The sequence below is a fragment of the Geospiza fortis genome, unplaced genomic scaffold, assembly GCF_000277835.1.
Source record: "Geospiza fortis unplaced genomic scaffold, GeoFor_1.0 scaffold186, whole genome shotgun sequence".
Classification (NCBI taxonomy): domain Eukaryota; kingdom Metazoa; phylum Chordata; class Aves; order Passeriformes; family Thraupidae; genus Geospiza; species Geospiza fortis.
The window spans coordinates 4,491,816-4,514,177 of record NW_005054331.1 but is presented as its reverse complement, the minus strand read 5'-3'; the positions used below and the strand labels follow the sequence as shown (position 1 = coordinate 4,514,177).

Below are 22,362 nucleotides of genomic sequence, written 5' to 3'. Positions count from 1 at the left end.
ATTCCTGCCCTTAGCATGGGAGGTTGAAACTAGATGATCTTTAAATGTCCCTTCCAAACCTAAACATTCTATGGTTCTATGATCTATTGTTATACAATATTTCAGAAAAAGCAAATTCTTTCCTAACAGGTTTATGTGTTTATTGAAAATGAAAGAACTTCCAAAATTTAATTACTGTTCAGCTTTTACATTTTTCTTCATTTAAAATGTCCCCAAGCTTAGAAAATGCTAACAGCATGGACAGATTTTTGTCAAATTCACTTAAAGTTTTCATAATGTAGCTTAATACTTCTGAATTTGGATTACAAACACTTGAGGCAAATGTTTTAATTGTACCCATACCGTTTCCTATTGATATTTGAAGTAGTCTGACAAAATTAGTATTTGAAGTTTTATTTTTAATAAAACTTGAATCTTGATGAATTTTGATTTAAGTGACAAATCAACTTAGCGCCCACCATCCAAAACATTCCCACACAATAAGCATTCAGGGGAAACAAAGGTCTCATTCAGCGAAAACTGCAATTGCTTTGAGCATGATCCATGAACTGGATCTATATTCTGCTGGCAAAAGTTCAGAAAGAATCAAAGATGTGCATGGCCATGTGAAACAAGCAGTCAAATTAAGTGCCTCTGCCTCCAGGTAATTGTCTGCTCCTGGATTTTACTGGATCTCCCACAGCCAGGACAGTTACACAAAGCTAAATAACAAAGTGAACTCCAGTAATGCAGGATGGGAAAAAGCAACAATGGCAGTTAACCTGAAGTTCCAAAAGAAATCAATCCAAAAAATGGCTTGCTGACAAAAAAAAAAGTGTAACATCTTTCTGCCTCTTCCTGTCTAACTCCTCTTCCATCTGTACCTCCTAACCTTTGTAACTCCTTGCTGCCAGCCCTGCAATCTTTTCCCTTCCCTGGCACTGGCTCTGCCACTTGTAGGACCTTGTCATAAGTGGATTCAACTCATCAAAGCAGGAAAAATCTATCCACTTTTTCAGATGGAGAGTTTTCTGTCATGCTTGATTTACAGAGGTATAAAATAATCACCTGACAGGAAATCCTGCTGGTGCATACAGGACCAAACTAGAAAAGAGAGAGTATTGCACCTTTTTCAGTACTAGTCATCAATTCAATCTATTTATTCTAATGTTCCTTTGAAGGAAGCTGGATTCAAGTGGAAATGGTCAGACGTTAAATGGAGGAAATAGAAATATGACAAGCATAGGAGGGAAGTTATGAAAACAATAAAAATACAGAGGAATAAGAGAACATGGAAAGGAGAAAGGCAAAAGAGACTTCTATCTACTGGAAGTTGAAGTATTGAAAGCATTCTGGACATACTGCACTTAAAGTATTTTTCTGTAGAGTGTATTTTAAATAGCATATAATAGAAAATTTCCTCTAAAATGCTTAAGCTAAACGAACCATGAGTTGTCATCTTCCAGGATAAAAAATTTTCCTGTGTTTTCTGAAATTTGTATGCAGCAAGCTATACTTGTTTTGAGCGCCACAGAACCTAGCCATAGGGGTATTTTGCTAGTGAGGTTATCTCATAAGTAAGCCCACACAAGAAAGTAAGATTAGGTGTATTAAAAATCATTTCCAGACCAGAAACAAATACTTACTATTAAATTTTGTTTCGCACAATGTAGTTCAAACATAATGAAATTCAGACTTGCAACTACAGTAGAGATATCAGCTCTGTAGCGATCAGAGAACAGGTCAATACCAGGAATAAGAATATTTGTTTCATATTGTGCAAAGTCACAGTCAGCTGTTGGATGTGGAAGAGAAGCTCTAAACAGAGTCTGAAAGTAATAACAATGAATTCTTTGTGAAAAGGTGTACAGGTATTAGTGAGACACCATAAACTTCAACTCATAAATGACTTCATAAACACAACTCCATCAATGCCTTAATTATTCAGCTGTTTCCAGCCACAATATTGAATACATTTCTAGAAAAAATGCTTTATGTGTGAAGTTGATGGAGAAATAAACAAGCTGTAAATAGTTTAAGGACAGCATGCCTCCCATTGTTTCTGGGAGAGTTGCTGACTTTAGGGCCAGTTAAAAGCTAGTTCCACCTTTAACTAGGTCAGGTAGTGCAGCTTATCAGTCAATGCAGCTTAAATCATTTAACTTAAAGCTAATATGAAATTTAATCATTTCTGGGAGAGTTGCTGACTATAAAGCCAGTTCAAAGCTTGTTTCACTCTAGCTCCACCTTTAACTAGGTCAGCTAGCATGGCCTAAATCATATAACTAAAAACTAATATGAAATTCAAGGAAATAATTTAAATGTTCTCTCTTGAAAAGGGAAGAATGCTAACACTGTATATGATGTTGGATATTCCTTCCCAATTGTGCTTATCTTGGTATAATTAACAATTATATCCTAGAGAAATTTGCATTTACACTCAGATCGGAGATATTAACAAGCCTAAAGCCTACACCAGAGGTGGAATTTAAACAAGGTTATAAAAGCTTTCCAATTCAAGGAACAAATTACGGCTTGAACTTCTTGCAGTGCAGTGACAGTAATTGATTATATTTTTCAAGACAATCACCCTGCAAGCTGCTTCTATCCCAATTAATATCAGACCCACTTCAGTCAAGTCGCAATTATTTCTACTGCTATACAATGAGAAAAAATGCTTGCTACCATTTCTGTCGAAAGGAGGAACCACCATTGTTCAGCTTTGTAATTGTTCAGCAATTACAGTGCTAGAAGCAAGTAAAAATTCTCCTTTACCTTTGTTTCTTCAACTTGTTCTCCCTTTGGTGAACTTAATAAGTTTTCCAATGTGGCCTAGGACAGGTCGCACAGTCACAATCATGACACAAGGTATCAGACAGTGACATTGCTTGGTTTTGGAAGAAACCAGCTAACTTCCTGAAGCTGCACTGGGATGAGTAATCATCGATCCCGGTAGAGTATAACTGGCAGAATACTTGCAGTTCTTTTTCCTGTGCTACTTTTGAAACTGACCTCTTAACTTCCATTTAAAAGCAAACTGAAACACTGGGTTTTTTCTCTATAGGTCCTTTTTCTGAAAGTCTGCAAACTTAATTTTAATGATCTTATATTCTTTGTGAGTGAAACAGGATCATTTTTAATATCCTCTGGTTTTAGAGCAAACTTATTATAGAGTTCAGATTTTAGTATTACAAAATAATGTTTTTCAGTGCTAAAAAATATTCAAAAATTGCTTTTTTCTAAAGAGTCTGTGCTCTTGGTTGAAAATTTAAGACAATCTGTGAAGACTCTACAGATACAAAAGACAGCACTCTGCTGTTGTTGATGCCATCCAGCTCTTCCTGAGCAGAATACTTCAAGAGAAGAAAAATATATTTGATTATCAAATGTTTTAGTCATCTTCCGTTTTCAGTATTTTCTCTCTGAGACACTCTAGCCTCCTATTGAAGTGATAATTTTTAGGCTATAATATAGAAATAATGTTAAAAAACAAAGAATAAAAACATTGTATCTAATATGCATAAATTGTCAACTACCTGTGATCTCCATTTTTCCTTTACAACCAAAACAAAAAGAGAATTATTTTAACAGAGGATCATTTTAGAAGCAATTTGTTAACTTCATGAATATGAACTGAAATTGCATTCTTACCTTAAAAAGGATTGCAGAAAAATAGCTGTATTTTGTTCTTAATCTTATCTTTGATGTTGTTATATACCTAAAGCACAACAAATAATAAGAAATATTAATGATTAATGTACTCATCAATATAAATTATTAAAATCCTTGGATTTTTAGTCTAATGTGATAATAATACTAACACAATTTAGATGTTTTTCCTACTGAAAACAACTGCCTGTTTTTAAATAGGTGCTCAGCCACACCATGCAAAGAAGCTTTTGACCAAAGACATATGTAGACAAAGGGAGTTGTCTAGATTATCTTCAAACTTACAGGAGAAACACAAGCAATCTAAGTGCAAATTCCATCTCATGCAAAACTAAAAAGATAAAGCAGATTAGGCAACTCACACTTTAAAGTGTATTTCTTTCCAAAAAGGAAGCCTAAGATAAGTAACACATGGAGCTTAACATGGCAGGTGTCTAGCTAAATGTAATGATTCCCACACAGTTCCTCACCAGAGTCTTAAACCATCCTGGTAGCAAGATAGTCCTATGATTAACAATCCTAGAAATCTTTACTTCAATATTAGAATCCTTTCATCTGCATTTTACAGCCTATGACTAAGTTGTTGTAGAAAGAGCAACTCAAGAGAAAGATATTTAACAGCCCAAGTCAGGTCTAAACACAAAAGAACCACCTGAGGGTTTGGAATGGACATATTAGCAGCAAAGGGATAGTATCCAGTGCAGCAAATAGGTGCCACAAAGACCTGTAAAGGCAGCTGGGCACTTGGTCTCACCTAACTGGACCCAAGACTGAACCACAGCTCTGAATTAGAAGAGATGTCATTTGTAAGTTAAATTCATTCCTTTTCCTTTTGGGTGCTAATTCTAAGTGTGGCAATGCCACTTCATCCTGAAATACCCATGCTACTACTTGCAAAGCTACCTTGGCTTATCTTTTACAGTGCTATTAATACAACCTGCTTCACAGGTAAAGCAATTTACTCAAAGATGAAACTCTGCCCTTTCATGGTTATAGCGTATCTAAGGTCATTTAATGATACCTTGGGTACTTCTAGATTTATATTTTGTACAGTACATTGAGGAACAGCTCAGAATTACATTCACAGTGTTTTACCAGCAGTGAAGGAGTACTGGATGGAAATATTTATTGATGGTAGATTTTTATACAGTAATTCAAATTTCATTGAGTACTAATTCACCAGAAAACCAGTACTTTAGGCAGTAAATCTGACCTCAAGATATATTAATCTGTGCAGTAACTTGGAAAATGAAATATTTTGATTGAAAATCAATATGACTGTAAAATCCTTGCACTTATGACTTTTTATCATTTTGTTTTCTTTTAATGATCTCTCCATATAACATACAGCTGCATTTATGATCAAAGATGAGCACTCTAGAAAAGGGAAAAAACAATATTCTCCAAAGAAGCAAATTTCTCCTTGAAAGGAAAAATTACTCTGCTTTTGATGAGTCCTTTTATAACAACTCATTATTGGTTTTTAATTAATTTGAAGTTGCCTCATATCTTGGATGAGCAATTTGTTTAAAATAGGATAGAAATACATATAAGGGTATGATACTTACTGAGCTATCTTAGCCACTAGGACTGCTGCATGTAAACATCCCCAAACTCCAGCCTGAGAAAGAAATTTCTCACTTATATCAGTTGATCTTCCAACTGCAAAGCAGTCTGTAGCATCTTTTGGAAAACTTAACTCTTGCCAGGTGTTAAGAGCATCAGCAATGTTGAGTGTTTCATCAAGGGACTGACACCAGTATTTAAAAGCAGCTCTGTAACATAAAAAATACCATCATATTGCTGACATTTTCCAAAGTGGAAGATAAGACCTGCTTCATTTTTTCTTTATTGCCTGAGATTTAACTAATTCTGATTGGGTCAAAAACTGAAATAGAGTTTCTGTAACACAAAAAAAAAGAGATACTATTCCTGGTCAAGAGACTTATTGGGACTCAAATTAAATCCTCAAGCCATAGACATTACTTCTTAAAAACACAAAAATGTATCACATTAATTTGCTTAATGGCGATTAGGTAGCTAAGAAAAATAAATAATGTATAGGAAAAAGCCCTCTCAAAATACAGCTAATAGTAAGTTAGATGAAAGAACTAACGGACAGCACAAGAACTTACAAGACAGTTGAGAGGTATAGGACTGACAATTAAAAAAAATGAAACTGTGCTCTTTTTTAATCCAGTAACTATGTACCTTTTATTTCCAGCATAAAAGTGAAGATTTCCAAGTTCATGTAGAGCCTGTACCTTGAGGTCTCTCTGGCTACTCATTTCAAGGATTCCTGTAATTTATTTTTCATCAATTAAAAAAAAAACCACATTATCATATCATTAAAAAGGTTACCAAACCTTGCACAAATTCAGCATGAGTAGACATGAATTCACATATAACTCAATGCATTAATATTTTTTTTAATTTATTGGTCTTGTATATTTTACCTTCAAATGTACCATTTCTTATTACAACTAACTTTGAAAGCAAAAATAAGATATATGGACCTGTTTACATAATCTTTTGTATTTTTGTTTTGCCAGGCCTCTCAAATGTCTTCCTGTTCACAAGATAAACTGGAAAGCAGGTCATTGGCCCTGCTAAACAACTCTACCTGCATACAGCACAGTAGCACTCTCACAGACACATTTTTGGAACCTATGCTGCAAATAAAACCACTTAGAGCTACTACACTTGACCTGTTTAGTCATACAGCAAAATCAGGAGCTGTGACTGTATGAGTAAAGCCATACCAGAACGTAAGATGGAACCCAAGTAACTAAGTCACATATCCAAATGCACAGAATCTAAAGTCTGTTTGCTAGGGAAAAAAAAATGTCATGGAATTAAAATGAATCTGCTAAACATTCTATCAAATTCTGAATTGGGGATTAATCAGCATAACACCACTGAAGTAATGCTTTTTCATAAAATGAGATGACCATAACAATTATGAACCAACTAGTGGCTTGTTTAGGATCTAATGCAGATTTCCTCAATCAAGAGGAAGAAGGTTGTACATTCCTACAAACCAGCCTTCGGACAGTTACAGTTGTCTGACAGAGGAAAAATACCAATGGAATAAACATACATAAACATAGATAGGCAGAATGTTGTTACTTTTTATCTGCAAGCAGAAATTTATGAAAAAAAATTACCTATTGTTTGTTCATAGGAAGATATAATTACTGAAAGGTGTGACTTTGGTATTGGTCTTCCCTCAACCATACTGGAGAAATTATATTTTTCTTGAGAAAGGTCACACGGTGTTGGTAGAAATATCACTTCATCTACCGCGCTAAATTTCAGCTTCCTGCTTGAAGAGATATGACTGCTGATTGCTCTTCCAGCATTTTCTAGATAGGAAAAGTGATTTATATGATCAGTTTGTTTATATGATTATATCAGTTGTTTATATGATCAGTTTGCTATATTTCTAGCACCCCAAATATTTCCAAACCATGTTAATCAAAGTAATAAAAAATTCCTGTGTACTCTATTTCGATTTGGTTTCCTATGCTCTAATTCTGTGTGTTTACTAATTAAACTCATTGGACATAATTCATTGGTCAGTGTAACCAAAGTGTATGTGCTCTGTTAGTGAAAATAAACTTGGGAAGATCTACCAGTCAGTCTCTGACAGAGGTATGGCTGCAGACAGACAGGTTACACCGCTGTATGAAAAAAAAATCCAACTATTAGACAAATCATAGGAAATAAGGCTGAGAGTTTGTGCTTATAGAACTTCAAATTTAACTTCATATTCTATATTTTTTTAATTGTCAGTAACTAAAGCTTGAATTTAGAAAAATCTGTTGCTTTCACTCTTTGCTATTTTAACTGCATATACACTTTATTAAGGGCAAAACACTTCAGTGAAGCACTCACCTTGTGTGTGTGCAAGAAATAATGAAAGTAGTTTCCTGCTGTGTCTCAGTGCTCTGCTTTGGTATTTGGATTTTTCTAGAGTTTCTTTAAAACATTTCAGTGTATCATTCACATCAAGAGGCACAGAAACTAGGGCTTTTGCTTGATTGTGATCTAAAGCTAATTAATAATTATGGAGAAAAAAAATGTAATATGTAAATAAATAATGTTAGTAAATCAGCCTGTAAAATATATTTGAACATTTTCATAACATCAAAACTATATTAAAATATTCCCCTTTTTTCCTGTTGCTTTATTAATTAAAGCAAATTATTAACCACTAGGAACACTAATTCTGTCAATAACAGTGCTGATTCACACTAACTTATGGGTATATTGCTGGGTATCCAAAAATAACAAAGAAAGCTGGACCAAGACCACCACACTCCCTCAGAGGCAGTAGGTTATCTGACACCTGCTTTTCTCTGCTTTCAGACATAGTCTGAATATATTTTGAAAGATCTTGACAACATTACAATCTATTCAAAATATCAAGAACAAGAATTTGAAGACAAAGCTCCATTTATAATAAAAGACAAATTGTAGGAGAAGTGGAAGACTATAAGGAAAGGAAACAGAATTAAAAAAAGTCAGTATGAAACAAAGACAAAACTCTGGGAGAAAAGAGAACACACAATACTGAATTGTGCTCTGACCTGCAGAATCATTATTCGTTGGAGGATTGAGAAAGCATCCAGGAAAAACCCCTTCACTGGCAGAACGAGCAACAGGCAGCTGTAATTTGTACCCTATGTAGTTTCTGCATCTCATCTAAAAATGCAGGATTTGTTTCATAAGAACTGAATAATATTAAGAAAAATTAACATTTAGTTCTTACAGTTAAATATCTATATACTCAGTCACATGACAAAATAAAAAGAGGACTAATTAAGAAAGACACCCGTGGCCCATAACTAGTACTCTTGTCAGCAAGAGGCGAAACATTCACACCTAAATATTGGATAGAAGTGTTTTGAAGTTACTGCACTAAACTTGTCTCTTACTTGGTATTTGCCATAATCATTAGCAACTCCTTGATGTTCTGCAAATATTCCACCTTTTTTTCTCCAGATGACTGCATGCTTGCACTGAACCTGTCACTAAGTATGCCTAAAAGACATGTTGCCTGGGAAACACAATGGAATGCTAAATACAGAAGTACAAAATAGCTCTAAGCAAGTAACAACAGCAGCCTAACTTTGGCAGAGAAGCAAACCTCCAGACTTCTATAAAGGACTAATCCACAAAAGACTTTTTATTTTGCTAATGTAGTTACACCACTTCAGAAGCAGAAGGACCAACAGAACTAGTTCTAGAATTCTCTGAATGGCATTTATTTATGAAATGTAACCATAAACTCCAAATTTCTTACCTGAAATCCTTATTACTATTAGCTAACACTAGTCCTTAATCTATTAGCTGTCTTTCAAAACTATGATTACTTTTCCACAGCTCAGTTACCAGCACTATGAAGGTGATTGCTATGGTGTCCTGTTATAGACAAAGGACCATGTTTGAATGGCCAGGCCAGAGAGAGCCAGCAGGAACAGAGAACACAGAGCTCCTGAGCTGCCCTTGTGAGCCAGGGGCGCCCTCAGAGTCCCTGCAGGCCCTGGGCACCACTGTGCTGTGGCAAGACCATGGCTCCTGAACCCCATGTCCATGTGGTTGTTCAGAACAAACCACTTTGGTACTCCAAATCCCACTTCCCCCTCCTTTCCTTCAAGTCTTCTCTTTACTTTAGTGATAGAAACATCCTAAAAATATCAGTGAGACTGACTTCAGCAAAACTTAGAAATAAACCTTACATTTTAAAAAAATGGGAAGCTCTAATTTCTAATAGCTAATTCAATGAAAAATTTCCAACTGGCACTGTTTAGCAAATATATAGAGCCTTGCATTTTAATGAGAGGAACTTGCTGAGCTGCTTAGGGTTTCTTTTGGTGGTAATCAAGTTTTTTTAAAGTTTTTTTAACTGACATTGTCTGTGTTTGGTTTAAATCAATTTTATTAACTTTAGGAGCAGTGCTCCAATGCAGAAGCAAAGCAATATCCAAATAAATATTTTAAGGTTAAAAGAGTGGCATCAAGAAATAACATGAAATTAGATTTGGGCTTATAATAGGGAATGGGTATGTTGTGCATGGAAGAAATGTCCTCTGGGTCACCTGCTGCTCTTGGTATCATGTCATACAATCCTTTTCATGCTCTTCAATCAATTGTGTTCATTAATTTCTTATAATTGACTATCTGGGAACATATCAGAAAGCATATCAAGCCAATCAGTGAGAGTGCTTTTCCACATTTAGCTCACATTAAGAGTCAGTGCCTCAAAGAGAAATCTGTGTTTCACCTTTTGTGCATCATCAGACAGATACTTTGTGAAATGAGATTCATGGCTATCTGAGCCACTGAACTGCTGTATCCTCTCCAGCAGCTGCCTCTGAGCGTACACCAGCAGTGGACTCACTTGTTCTGTGAACCTCTCACTGGAAAAAAAAAAACCAGAACCAAAGTGTAGTAATTAAGCAATATAATGGTATATTAAACTAGATAATGTTAACTTTTTTAGTTTTTATTAGAGTTGGTATAACTTACTGTGTAAATATGTTAAATTGTACAGCTATGTGTACCAGTGCTTCCCACTTCTTCATGTGATATAACAATTCTATTGTTTTAAGAACCAGATTACATATCCACCTCAGGTCAACCACATTCACATCATCCATGGGAGGCTGGGGATGAAGACTAGAACCACCATTCTCATCCACAATACCTCCTAAACAACTGGGAATGCAAAACTCTCCTTCAGGATCCACAATCTACAGTGAAGAAACATTATTATACCTGTTATTGTCAAATGTGCTTTTAGGACAAAATCAATTACAGAGATCAGAAAGTACTGTAATCATCTAAAAAACTTGTTACAGGGAATAACTTGAAGATACCAGAATATAATACAAGAAAGAGAAAACTCTCTCTAGTGAAAATGTGATAATCAAGAGTTGTCTTAATAAAATAATTTTTACCTTAAGAGAACTGCTTGCTTGTAGGTCAATTATCATATCAATGATCATGTCTGATGCAAAATAAAATGGCAACCAGATGGTGTTGGAAAGAAGATCCCAGGTGATGGGAAATGCACCCGTATGGGAATGTGACTGGTTAGCAATCACTTGAAATTCTTGAGTATAGCTCCAAAGATCTCGACAAGCATTTTGAAGCAATGTCCAGTGGCCACCACGGTGAGCAAGAACCTGTGTATACCATTCAAAATATAACTATACCTTGGAAAGGCAGAAATTAAAAGCTTCATTCTTTTATTGCAAAATTTAGGCATAAGTAATCTTTCACAATTACAGTCTAGGCATTACAGAACCTTAATTTTTACCTTTTCATAGAAGTACTAATTTATACTTGAATTTAATTGTCGGTTTTGGTGTGAGACTAAGAAATAAAAATAAATTCACACCACCTATATGTGTGCTTTTACTTGTGGTTAGAAGGTTTTATGGGAAGAGTAGTTAGTCTGCATTTCCCTTCAACCACTGGTTCTCCTGTTTCTAGTGTGAGATTCACTAAGACCTATAAAGAGAAAGTTAAATCTACAAGTATTTTTAGAAAAATTTAACAAACATGAGGAGGAAAGTTACAAAGGTAGAATGAAAAGAGAACAATTACATAAATCATTGAATGCTTTATAGAAATATATATTATGACAGGTGATATGGCTGACATTTCATATATTGTACTTGGATATTTTTCAGAAAATGAGAAAACATTACTTTTAAACAGTGATTTTTTTTTATTTTCTGAGGTATTTTCAAGTAAAAAGTAGTAAGTATTGCAAGACATGCTTAATGCATTAATTACTAATACTTAGTAATATATAGTTTAATAAGAAACCAACCACATCTTACCACTGCTCTTTTCAAATGCAAGAAGATGCTTGTAAAATGCTTCAGTAAAAGGGCATTTGATGGAACCTGGTCCTGTTTGTCAGTCTTTGCTGTTCGACTTCGAGGAGTTCGACTCTGTTTATTTCTGGTTTTAGGAGATTTACTTGTAGCTGAAAACAAAAAGCTCCCTTGTTAAAATTGAGTTGAAGTTCTCAAAAAAAAAAAAAAGAGAAAACCAATCAGCTAGGATTTTCCTGTGGCAGCTAAATACTTGAATGTTAGGAAATGCCAATGTTAAGGTTATCATGTTTGTAAGGTTATGATATTTAAAATATGAAATTCTTTTTCTTAGGAATTGGGATGAAAACGAGTTTGAGCAAAATACTAATGGGTACCAAATAGCTTTCAGCCTCAAAATCAAAACACAATCCTCATTTAAGTTCTAGGAAGAAATCACCACAACAAGAAATGTCCGGGCAAGCTTGCAAGAATCTTTCTTAAACAGAAACCTCTTAAAGGAGATGCTAGGAAGAAAGGAGGATTTCTGATAAATTCTGTGGTATGTGCAGAATTCCTTCATTATTTAATTCACTATCAAACATTCCCCAAGGGGAAAGGCAAAGGTTCATGATAGTGGAATATGGTAATATCTGAGCTATAGGTTTCACACAGAAGCTAATTCCTATATAATACTTTAACTCTATGGCAAACTACACATTTTACATAACTCTTTTAATCATAACTGTTGCAAATGCTAGGAGATAGTAAAGAGGACTTGTATCATGTTTCAGCCAATTTCAGTGTGTCTCAGTGACTGGTAAGCATCAAGGCAAAGGTGTTTCTGTAAAAGCAGGCTGTCGCAAAGAGAACCAGTGAGACAGAGAAATTCATGTCCTAGTTTTTGTCACACCTCCTTGGAGAAGGCAAAGAGGACAGCTGATTTTACCTAAGGAAGTCCTACATGGAAAGACAGGAGAATTTTGATCTTTACTGCTGTGGCAAGAATGTGTCCCTGAAGAGATATTGAAAAGACCAGGCCTGTGATTACTTGTTGAACTTCTGGAGCCTATGCAGACTTTGTGCTGACTTGTACACTACCACTGACATCTGAGGAAATCAAAGTCCTACATTTCACAATTACCCACAGATAGGAGCCCTTTGGCTCCTGTTGGAACCTCATAGACTAAAAATATCTAGAATAATAATAAATGTTAAATGTGAAAGACAGAGAAATTAAATAAAAGTGGGAGAAAATAAATTGTTCCTGAGGTAGCTTCTGACACAGGGAAACACAGGGGAGAAAGCAGTAGAGAAGGAAAATTAAATTCTACTTAAAATTTGAAACATAATAATAAGCTTCAGTCTATAACTTTAAAAACTACTTACAGAACGACCCAGGGAAATTTTGACCTGCTAGGAAATGTAAAGGAAACTACCTATCAATTACAAAGCTCAGAAACGGAAAGAAATTATCAATGCATTCAGAATCATTCGGAATATTATCAATTTAATACGTGTAGGTAGTGTGGTACCTGCAAACCTAAAGCTAGTATCATTGTTCTTTTTTAAACTAACAAATTTACTAATAAATTATAGGATAAAGAATAACTAATTGATAAAATGTAACATATTTATTAATAGATTAAACAACTCAGAATTATTAGATATGCCACATCACTTACTATGACTTCTGTTATACTAGGTATGCCAAAAAAATCTGGAGAACAACTGAAACCTAGAAATGTCTTCTATTAACTCGGCATGACTGACTGCTTATCCAAAGGTGATGTGGACAACTAATGATGGAGGTCAAGACAGACAGAAATCAAGAGAAACAAAAAGTTAAGTTGAAACTGATTTCAGTTGTGCACCAATAAAAATTCTTACAGGTTTGGGTTTCAGTCTCTTCTGACTTTTCAAGGAGAGAAGGAGTTGGTTTTCCTGTGTTATCATCTGCAGCTTCCCTTGCCAATACAGTGCCAGAACTGTTTAATGAGAATATCTCAGGATCCAAAATATCGTAACTGCAAAATGGGCGAAAGAGAAGAAAACACAAAAAAAACCTCCACATATGATATCAAAAAGAATTTTTATGTACATACACAAAATTCAGTGTCTCAGAAGTGATTCCTTTCCAGCAGCTTCAGGAATAAGACACAATGAATGATAGCCAAATGTTATAAGGAACCAAGAAATAACTTAGTATAGTGTATTTCAAAGCTTTCATCTCACCAATGAATTTAGCAACCAAAACTGTGCCTGATGTCCACAGGATGGAAAGCAAAACTTTTTACATAGTAACAAGTAATTTGTATTTGAAAGCTGAACTGTTCATATGAATATATTGTAATTCAGATCTGTCTGCAGTAACAGCAATAACACAATAATCTCTATTAACAGCAATCACTGATAGCGCAGTAAGATGTACCTGTCCAGATGCTGTGAACCACTAATTCCAATGTTATATTGCCCTTCCAGGTTCTTTTTAAATAGGTGGTAGTGTGCAAGGGCCAGATAGATATTCATCTGAGACTTCCAGGGCATCTCTTCAAGACACATTTGACAAAAGTGACTTCGGATTACATATTTAGTCAGCAGCATCACTAAGGTTTCATGAGCTAATTTCTTCAATTTATCCTTGGCTTTGCTAAACCAAAACATATGAAGTAGCAAAAAATGAAACTCTGTTTTCTTGAAGCTCTAGAAAAAAAGCCCTGGTAAAGATACACCAATATTCCTTTGCATATCCCCAGATTAATATGCATAAGCATATGACATATTTCTAAATAAAAGACTTTGGTTTAGTCAAGAAAAGCAACTGTGCTTTCCCTCTTTACGTGCACTTAACACACAACAAATCCCATTTTATATTTTACCAGCTTCTATAAGATAATTGTCTTAGTACTTTAAAGAGTTTAGATCATTTTGAAGTTATTTGTCCCTGAATTGTACAGATTATTATAGCAAATATAATGTGCTTCAAAGTCAATTCAGGAGCGTCTTCTATTATACTATAAATCTGGATTTTGGGGTTTTTTAATTGCTTTGCTTCGGTAGTTAAGCACATCCAGTAAGAAGAGAACATGGTATTTCAAATCTGGGTGCCTGCCTTTCCAGCCAAAGTTTTTTAAGGTTTCTCTGAGAGATGAAAAAAATCTGTATTATTTCACAAACATACAATGCTGTATTCAAACCAAATCTCATTTTTTAAAAATTAACTGTAAACTGATTCTTTTATTAATCTAAATTATTTTTCTGCCTGTTTTTCACCTTTAAAATGTGGGCAGAATAGTATACCACATACAATTTTGATTCTATTATACAGCGTTACTGTTATGTAAGACACAAAAGAGTAGCTGATAAAAACCCAAGATAGGTTTAACATCCTCTCTTCTGCTGAAAGCCATGAAAGTCATTTTACGTAAGGTAGGGTTTCTTCTCTCAAGGAGGAATAATAACATTTTTGGATGGTTTAGGTAAATATTTAGAAGATTATATGGAAACTTTTTTTAGGTTATTTAAAACACTTCCAGAATCAGTTACATGATTGCTTATGTGCAAATATTTATAGTTTCCTATTTGCTAATTACCATAAGTGACCAAAGAACCAAATTATGAGTACTACACATTCTTTTAGGTCAGAAGTTAAAGTTATTGGCAAGTTAACCAAATATAAACAAATACCTGCCAAAAGAAGAGGTGAATTATATTTTTTTTAAACAAAAACAGTTTTGGGGAAGCTACAAGACAGACAGTCCAAAAAGACTAGCACAAGGACCACAAAAATCATTCTGAAACTACTACTACTAAGTTAATTATTTAATAACAAATATTTGTATTAGCTTTGTAACAGATAAACTCCCCAACACAGTTTGAAAAGCCTTATAATATACAGATTATCAGAGCTTTTCCACCTTGATAAATCAACATGCTCAAGCTAACAAAACTCAAATACAATCTCTGATTATTAATACAAAAACTTGAAATCATTAACAGCTATTAAACAGAAATGCAACAGATTTTGTTTCATGGAGTGGAAACCAATTTTATACTAAACTACATCAGAAAAATGAGAGGACTGTGCAGAAATTAGTGTCTTTGCTCTAATACAAAAACTAAAATACACACTTAATTGTAATCTAAATTTCAAACTATTTTTTTCGGTACATGAGGCTGAAAACTGTGTTCATTTACTTTTGTGCTTCTGAAGATTTCATTACATCTGGATTTTTCATTAAATACTCTCTGAGAGGTCCTTTCTGAGGCACAGCTTGTTTTGTTGGTTTCTTTGAAGGTGATGCCTTTGGTTTTCCTGAAGGTGAGGTATTCTTTCCCTTTAAAAAAAATCTTGCATCAAAATCTTACATATACTTCAAATACTTATTTATACCTACATTATCAATCACCTGGGGTATAGAGCAGTTTGGCTTACATAGGAACAGAACATTAAAAAAAAATCTGGAAATTGTTGTCAGAAAAAGAAGTACTTAAAAATTCTAGAAAACATCACCATTTTTCTGGAAAGTACACGTCAAATGCCTGACACAAAGAAGCCAGCCAGGTCCCTAAAGATTTTCTTTCATATACCAGTGTTTTCATCACAGAAATAATGATAGTTCTTTTCCTAATATTATAAACAGTAAAACTTTGCAGTGCAAAAACAGAGACAGAAAAACCCTTTTCCTAATCTATCTCAGATGCTAACAGTATTTCAACATTACTAGAGGATTATGAGGGAGAAAGCTCTTCCTGCAAAATAATACAAATCCATTAAGATTATTTGTATCTTCCAGGAAAAGCAAAAATTTATTTTAAATTAATTCTGAACAAAAAGCCTTTACTGTGCAATTAGAACATCTGCACAAGGAGTTAACCACGAAAAATTACTCACAAAAATAAGTACTGTACTTAGACAATTGTTGGTCTTTCATATGAATCCCATGCCAACTTTTCTTCCTGGTTTTAGAAGTGCAGAGGTCAGCTGAGGACTAGAGTTTGTATCCCAAATTTTAGAAACTGTCTCTAGATGAGATTTTTATGTGACAATTTTTGAAAACTTATTTTGTTCTTATGGTATTGCTACCCAGTAAAAACACACAACTCCTTAAAAATAAAACTCACCTTCTGAACTCCTGCAGCACTTGTGCTTTCTCCCAGAGTGAGAGATCTTGCTTGTGCTGAAATTCCATCAGTACCGAGGAAGCTCTCATTCCTCCTGATGAAAAATATTTTTAAAATCATCATCATCATAATAATCATCATGTTAAACTCCTTTCATAGTAAAAGATTATCTTTGGGAACATATAGAGCACATCATGCAATTCCTATTTCATTTGCAGTTTTAAATTCAAAAGACTTTCTTTTCTTCATCCTCTTAAGAAAATAGGAAGTGTTAATTTTCAAAGTTTATTACAGAAATCTGAATTTGTGAGTAACAACCATAGTACCTTCCTAATGCCTAGTAAAATAAAATAGTTTTCTTCATTACCCAAATTATATTACAGAATTTTGCAAATAACTTCTTCACATCCTATTGTTTTGGTCTCTTGTAACCACAATTCCTGTTCCCTAAAATATATCTCATTTTCACTGATTATTTGCCTTTCATATTTTAGAAATACTGATGTGCTTTTTTAAAAACGGGATCTTCTCAGGTAAGTGTCTACAATTTGGCTCTATTTATCTTTTCCCCACAGAATTTTTTGACACTATAGTAGGCACTGATCAGTTTGCTTTTGATTTAACCCATCATAGCTTCCCAAGCTATGCCACCACCCCATAATAATACCTGTGTAATCCATGTTCATGGAACATCTGCAGACTAGGAGTCAGGGAAATTACTCCTCAAGGGTCTTCTAATGGGTACAACTTAGAGTTTCTTTTGCAAATGTGACTCTCATGAGCCTAAGCAGTAGTTTTTCACCACTACTGTAACAGAGATCTACCTTTTCAAGTTATTTTCCACACTCTCTGCCCACTCCAGAACACTCTGAAACTTCTCTTCATTCATGACTTTGTGCAAAAGGTAAACGAAGAACTCAAGGAAACGAGTGTGGCCTTTGAATTTAAGCACTGCAATAAAGTAACAAATAACACAGGTGTTTATGCTGTAACTGAATTCTGAAGTCAGCTAGGATTACAGCTACGTACGCCTCAAAGCACTTATTTATGTCATGTTGTGTACTCATAGTGACACTAAAATCAGGGATACACAATGGCAGTTGCTAAATGCTTCTTCTGATTGGGCATCCAGAATCATAAGCTCATTCTATTTAATACACTCCTAGAATTACAAACATTATAGAGACAGAGATTTCTGTGAATTCCTCTTCCAGTGAAATAATTTCATGTTGAAATGGGGTACCTCAATTTTAAGAGAACATTCCATACAAAGAGAATCTTTGAAAAATTTGGCACATTTTTTAAATTTACTTGTTTCTAAGGTTATTAGAAAACATACATGATTCAATTTAAAATATTAATATTTTATAGACCTAGCATGAACACCCAAATAATTGGTTGCATTCAATTCTCGACGTGTTTATAGTGAGAACTTTTTATAAGCTATGTTTCACTTGATTTTGTATATTTGAGAACCAAATGAATGAAGGTAACATTCCCAAGAGCTTATTCCAAGCAAGAATGAGATTGCTTTACTGGCAACTTTCTGAAGTAAAGGAGCCCTTACAATTAATATAAACACCAACTACTCTACCTTCTCGATAAGCACGTTCTGATGGCCAACATGAAATTACTGGGTAGAGTAACAAAGGAGACTCCTTTCCTGTAAGCTGTGTTCCAGGACCTGCATCAATAACCAAATGAAATCCATTATGAAAAGCAGTAAGAATATACAATAGAGACTCCACTTATAACTGACAAGAAAATCCTTCTCTAGCACAGAGTTTGCTTTTAAATCTCTCACTGTCATGAGAGAGGATGTCTGGAGTTCATCAGAGGTCTAACAAAGAGCCATGAAAATCATATGTGAAGAAGAATGTGCAGAAAGGACACGACAAAAATGTATTTAAGGCTATACAGCAAGAACTGATCCCATGATACTGCTATTGACTAATGCTTACATTCATGCTCTGCATATGGATAATATAAGTAGGTAGAGGTTTTTCTTAAGCTAAATATTTACAAAAATAGATGTAGAGAAATTCAGTTATATTCTATAAATAATATACTTTATATAGAATACACAGTTATGAGCAGTATACAGAATATATAGGACAATAATCTGGATTCAAGCTTCTGGCAGTTGAACACAACAGCTGATTAAACATTACCAGCTGACAAGCACCAAAACAATGTTACACATACTGCTTGTTATTTTTCCTTAATAAAAAAAATAATCTACAAATTTTGTGCTTAGACAAGTCCTGTGGTTGAAAAATATCAATGCAGCAAATCCCTGAAAAAAGCAAGATTAAAAATGCACTCTGGAACCAGTTGTAATTGTGGATCAATAGCTAAAATCTCCAGTGAGAGCAGACAGTTTAGGTCTGTTGAATGTAAATAATGTCCAACTAAGTAGGACAGCCAGCAGGAAAAGCAGACTTTTAAAAATTTTCTTTTTAGGACACCCTTTCTTAGTGCTTCACCCTTTCTCCCATTTGACAAGTTCAAAAATATGTTGCTCCAAATAGGCATTTTCACAAAGAAAAATATGTCCCAATTTTTTTTAACGGGAAAATATTTGAAATTTCAGAATTTAAATTGTACTGAGCGTGAAATATTTTGGTTTTCTCTTCTTTTGAAAGAAGCAGATTCAGCTCTTTTCCATTTTTCTTGTAGACTATCATTAATGGAACACTAAGTGTTGATCCAGTTATAAGGATTTCCTATGACAAGGCTTTTTCCAAAATGTTTTTAACAGCATGCCCTACCGGTGTGCACATTGTCCTAAATCATGAATACATATTTGTAAGGACAGCTGTAAGCTTTGCATGGCCACACCAAAAGGCTTCTTCTCAATTTATATCCTGAAACTACTGACAAATAGGCTATTTCAACAACAGAGCAGACTTTAGTGATCAATTATTTGCCAGCTACTCAAAATGTGTGTTTTTTCTAACTGATCAATCTATTAATTTAACTTTCTATTAAGTAATCAACATGATTTTCAATTAACTTACAGAATTCTTTCCTTATGTGACTTGTTCTGCAGGAATTCAAGCATTAATGTGAGAAAAAATGAATAATTATTGTACAGATTAATGGCATTTTTCCATCACCCCTTATCCTATTTTTCACAAGAATGCTTTTTCTTCTGAACAAATGCATGAACAGAGGTGATGGATGATAAATAGAACATGAGGGGTGTGGTCTTGCAGCAAAGGCCAGCAGCATACTGGGCTATACTAGAAACAGCATGGCCAGCAGGTCAGGGGACATGACTATTCCCCTCTATTCAGCACTTGTGAGACCACATCTAGGTTACTGTGCCTGAGTTTGGGCACTGTAGCACAAGACACCAACATAGCAAAGTTGAGAGGACAGCCAAGATGACAAGGAGCTATAGTGTTTTGAGAAGAGGAATAAATACCTTCCAACCTATACTACTCCACCAGGCTCCAAGGAGTACAAGGACTACAAATCAGTGGTGTCTCTGAGATTAAGTTCTAACCAAATTTTCTTTATAATTCTTACTTGTTAATTCATCCAACTTTGACAGGATTATTAGCCAGAAAATTATTGTGCTTGATCCAGACTCCAAGATATTTTAAAATACATTTATTCATTCCCAAGGTAAAAGGTAGTTAAATACTAGCATGCATGCAATTCCCTCACAAAAAGAACAATTTCTGTTAATTTTCTTCAGGGAGAGTTTTCTCCACTAAAATTTCTTGCAGTGGTCATTACTACTAGCATTGGTGGATTATTGAGATAAGCTATAAATGGACAGTGGTCTTTGCAACTGCATTTTCTAATATAAGAAGATAAAGCAAGCCTAAATAACATGTAATCCAATTTAAACAGATTGGAAGAATGTAAATATTTGCAGAACTGTTCGCAAAGGAATATTCCTTTTAAAGAAGAAATGAGTGTTCCAATGGAAATTACAAAAAATATGAATACACACATCATCACCAGGTGATCATTACCAAGATCATTATTGCTTTGGTTGAGTCATCATGGAAGATATAAGAAATAAAAGGACTTCTTCAGTAAATGTAGTTTTTTCAAACAAACCATAGAAAACTCCATAGGCAAAGGTAAGAAGTGTTTCAACAGTACACCCACCTGCTTCTGTCAGTTTGAGTAGACTTGATTCAAGAGAATTTAGATTTTCTGCTGCTTTTGCCATTGCAGCTAAATGGGATGCCCTTGAGGAACGTCTCTGAAATATTGAATGCTTTGTTATGAAAGCTTAGCTTTAACTTAACTAAAACCAGCTTGTCAGTAGTGGAATTTAGCTTAGATCACAAGACTTCTAAATCTATATCTTATAATAGAGATAATATATACAATATATGTACATAATATAATATACAATATTTCATCAATATTGTATTATTTTTCTTTTCTGATGAAATAGAAATTATGTTCATGACTTTTTTAGCACAACATATTTTGTCAAACATGGGGACTCCCAGTCTCTAGAGGCGTTCAAGACTGGGCTGGATGGGGCACTGAGCAACCCGGTCTAGTGGAAGGTGTCCCTGTCCAAGGCTGGGGGTTGGAGCTGGATGATCTTTGAGGTCCCTTCCAACACAAACCATTCTATGATTCTAGAACTAAAAAAAAAATAAATCTAGTCTTCAAAATAATAGAATACAGAATTTAGAGAAAATAAAAATTAAAAACCAGAGCAACTACTTTTACTGCTTTGCCAGTGCGTGTTTCTTCAGCTTTCACATCTCCTGACTGGCCAGGTGAAACTCCTGGTGAGATCAACAATTTTTTTCCATAGTTAATGATAATTACTGAAAGTTCATACTCTTTCCATGAATGTAGTACCTATAAAAGAATAATTAGTTATACAATTTTTTGTTTACATTATATGTAATATTTAAATACGGTCTACTTCTAATTGTCAAAATGCATGAATATTATAAATATAAATTAATTACTCAATATGCAAGTTTATTTTAATAAAAAACCCAGGACTGTAGACATGTAAAATAATTGGAATTGCAGATGTTATCTATGCATTCTATTCTGCCTAGCCTATCCCTCAGAGAATAGAAAGATTTACCCAGAAGTATCTATTGCTGTGATTGACACTCTCCCTGTTCTCAGGCAGTACTGCTATCAAAGAGCATAAAGGGTACCTAAATGATCCTCATTTGCCTCTCTGGTATCAAGCACACATTTTTAAATCCCAATTGTATTGAAAGGACTGGTGAAATTTATTTTTAAATTGCAAAATTTATAAATTAACAGTGTAGCGAATGTTTTTCGATGGCTTTATGTTCTTTAGACAGAGCTCAAAAGGCCCAAGTGCTTCTACTATGTGCAAGCTAACTTCACATTAGGATCTTTGCCTTTGTGACCCTAAATAAGTGTACAGACTACCTTAGGATAAACACAGTACATGACCTGACTGTAAGTCAAAAGAAAAACATATACCATGCCTTAATGAGAAGCATTTTCAAGTCACTCATTCTCTCTGCTATTTTGTATGCTATCCTGTTGAAATGCTATCTCTAAGGGGAAAAAATCAGCAATATAAGTGGCAGTCAATTAGCTGAGGAATCCAATAACAAACAAACACCTAATCAAGGTTTCAAGGCTTCTAATAGGCTTTATTGGCTGTGATAGCATTCACCTGGGGCCAATGCCTGTGGGGCCAGGAGCTTCCTGCAGCTCAAGTCTGAACCAACAATCCCTGCTGGCTCCTATATGGCAGGGAAGGTGGGCTCCCGCCCCG

General features: G+C 34.6%; 1 protein-coding gene across 1 annotated transcript in view; it reads right to left on the bottom strand.

Annotated features, from left to right (window-relative positions):
• Nucleotides 1-22,362, bottom strand: part of CFAP54 (cilia and flagella associated protein 54) — a 125,988-nt gene that overhangs the window by 37,376 nt on the left and 66,250 nt on the right. Inside the window, 19 exon segments of the mRNA XM_031057539.1 lie at nt 1,626-1,808; nt 3,631-3,697; nt 5,217-5,423; nt 5,860-5,947; nt 6,816-7,013; nt 7,546-7,698; nt 8,241-8,355; nt 9,938-10,073; nt 10,183-10,406; nt 10,614-10,841; nt 11,505-11,653; nt 13,371-13,507; nt 13,912-14,130; nt 15,678-15,817; nt 16,605-16,698; nt 17,429-17,555; nt 18,199-18,288; nt 20,733-20,829; nt 21,315-21,449. Coding sequence (XP_030913399.1) covers nt 1,626-1,808; nt 3,631-3,697; nt 5,217-5,423; nt 5,860-5,947; nt 6,816-7,013; nt 7,546-7,698; nt 8,241-8,355; nt 9,938-10,073; nt 10,183-10,406; nt 10,614-10,841; nt 11,505-11,653; nt 13,371-13,507; nt 13,912-14,130; nt 15,678-15,817; nt 16,605-16,698; nt 17,429-17,555; nt 18,199-18,288; nt 20,733-20,829; nt 21,315-21,449 — 2,787 coding nt within the window.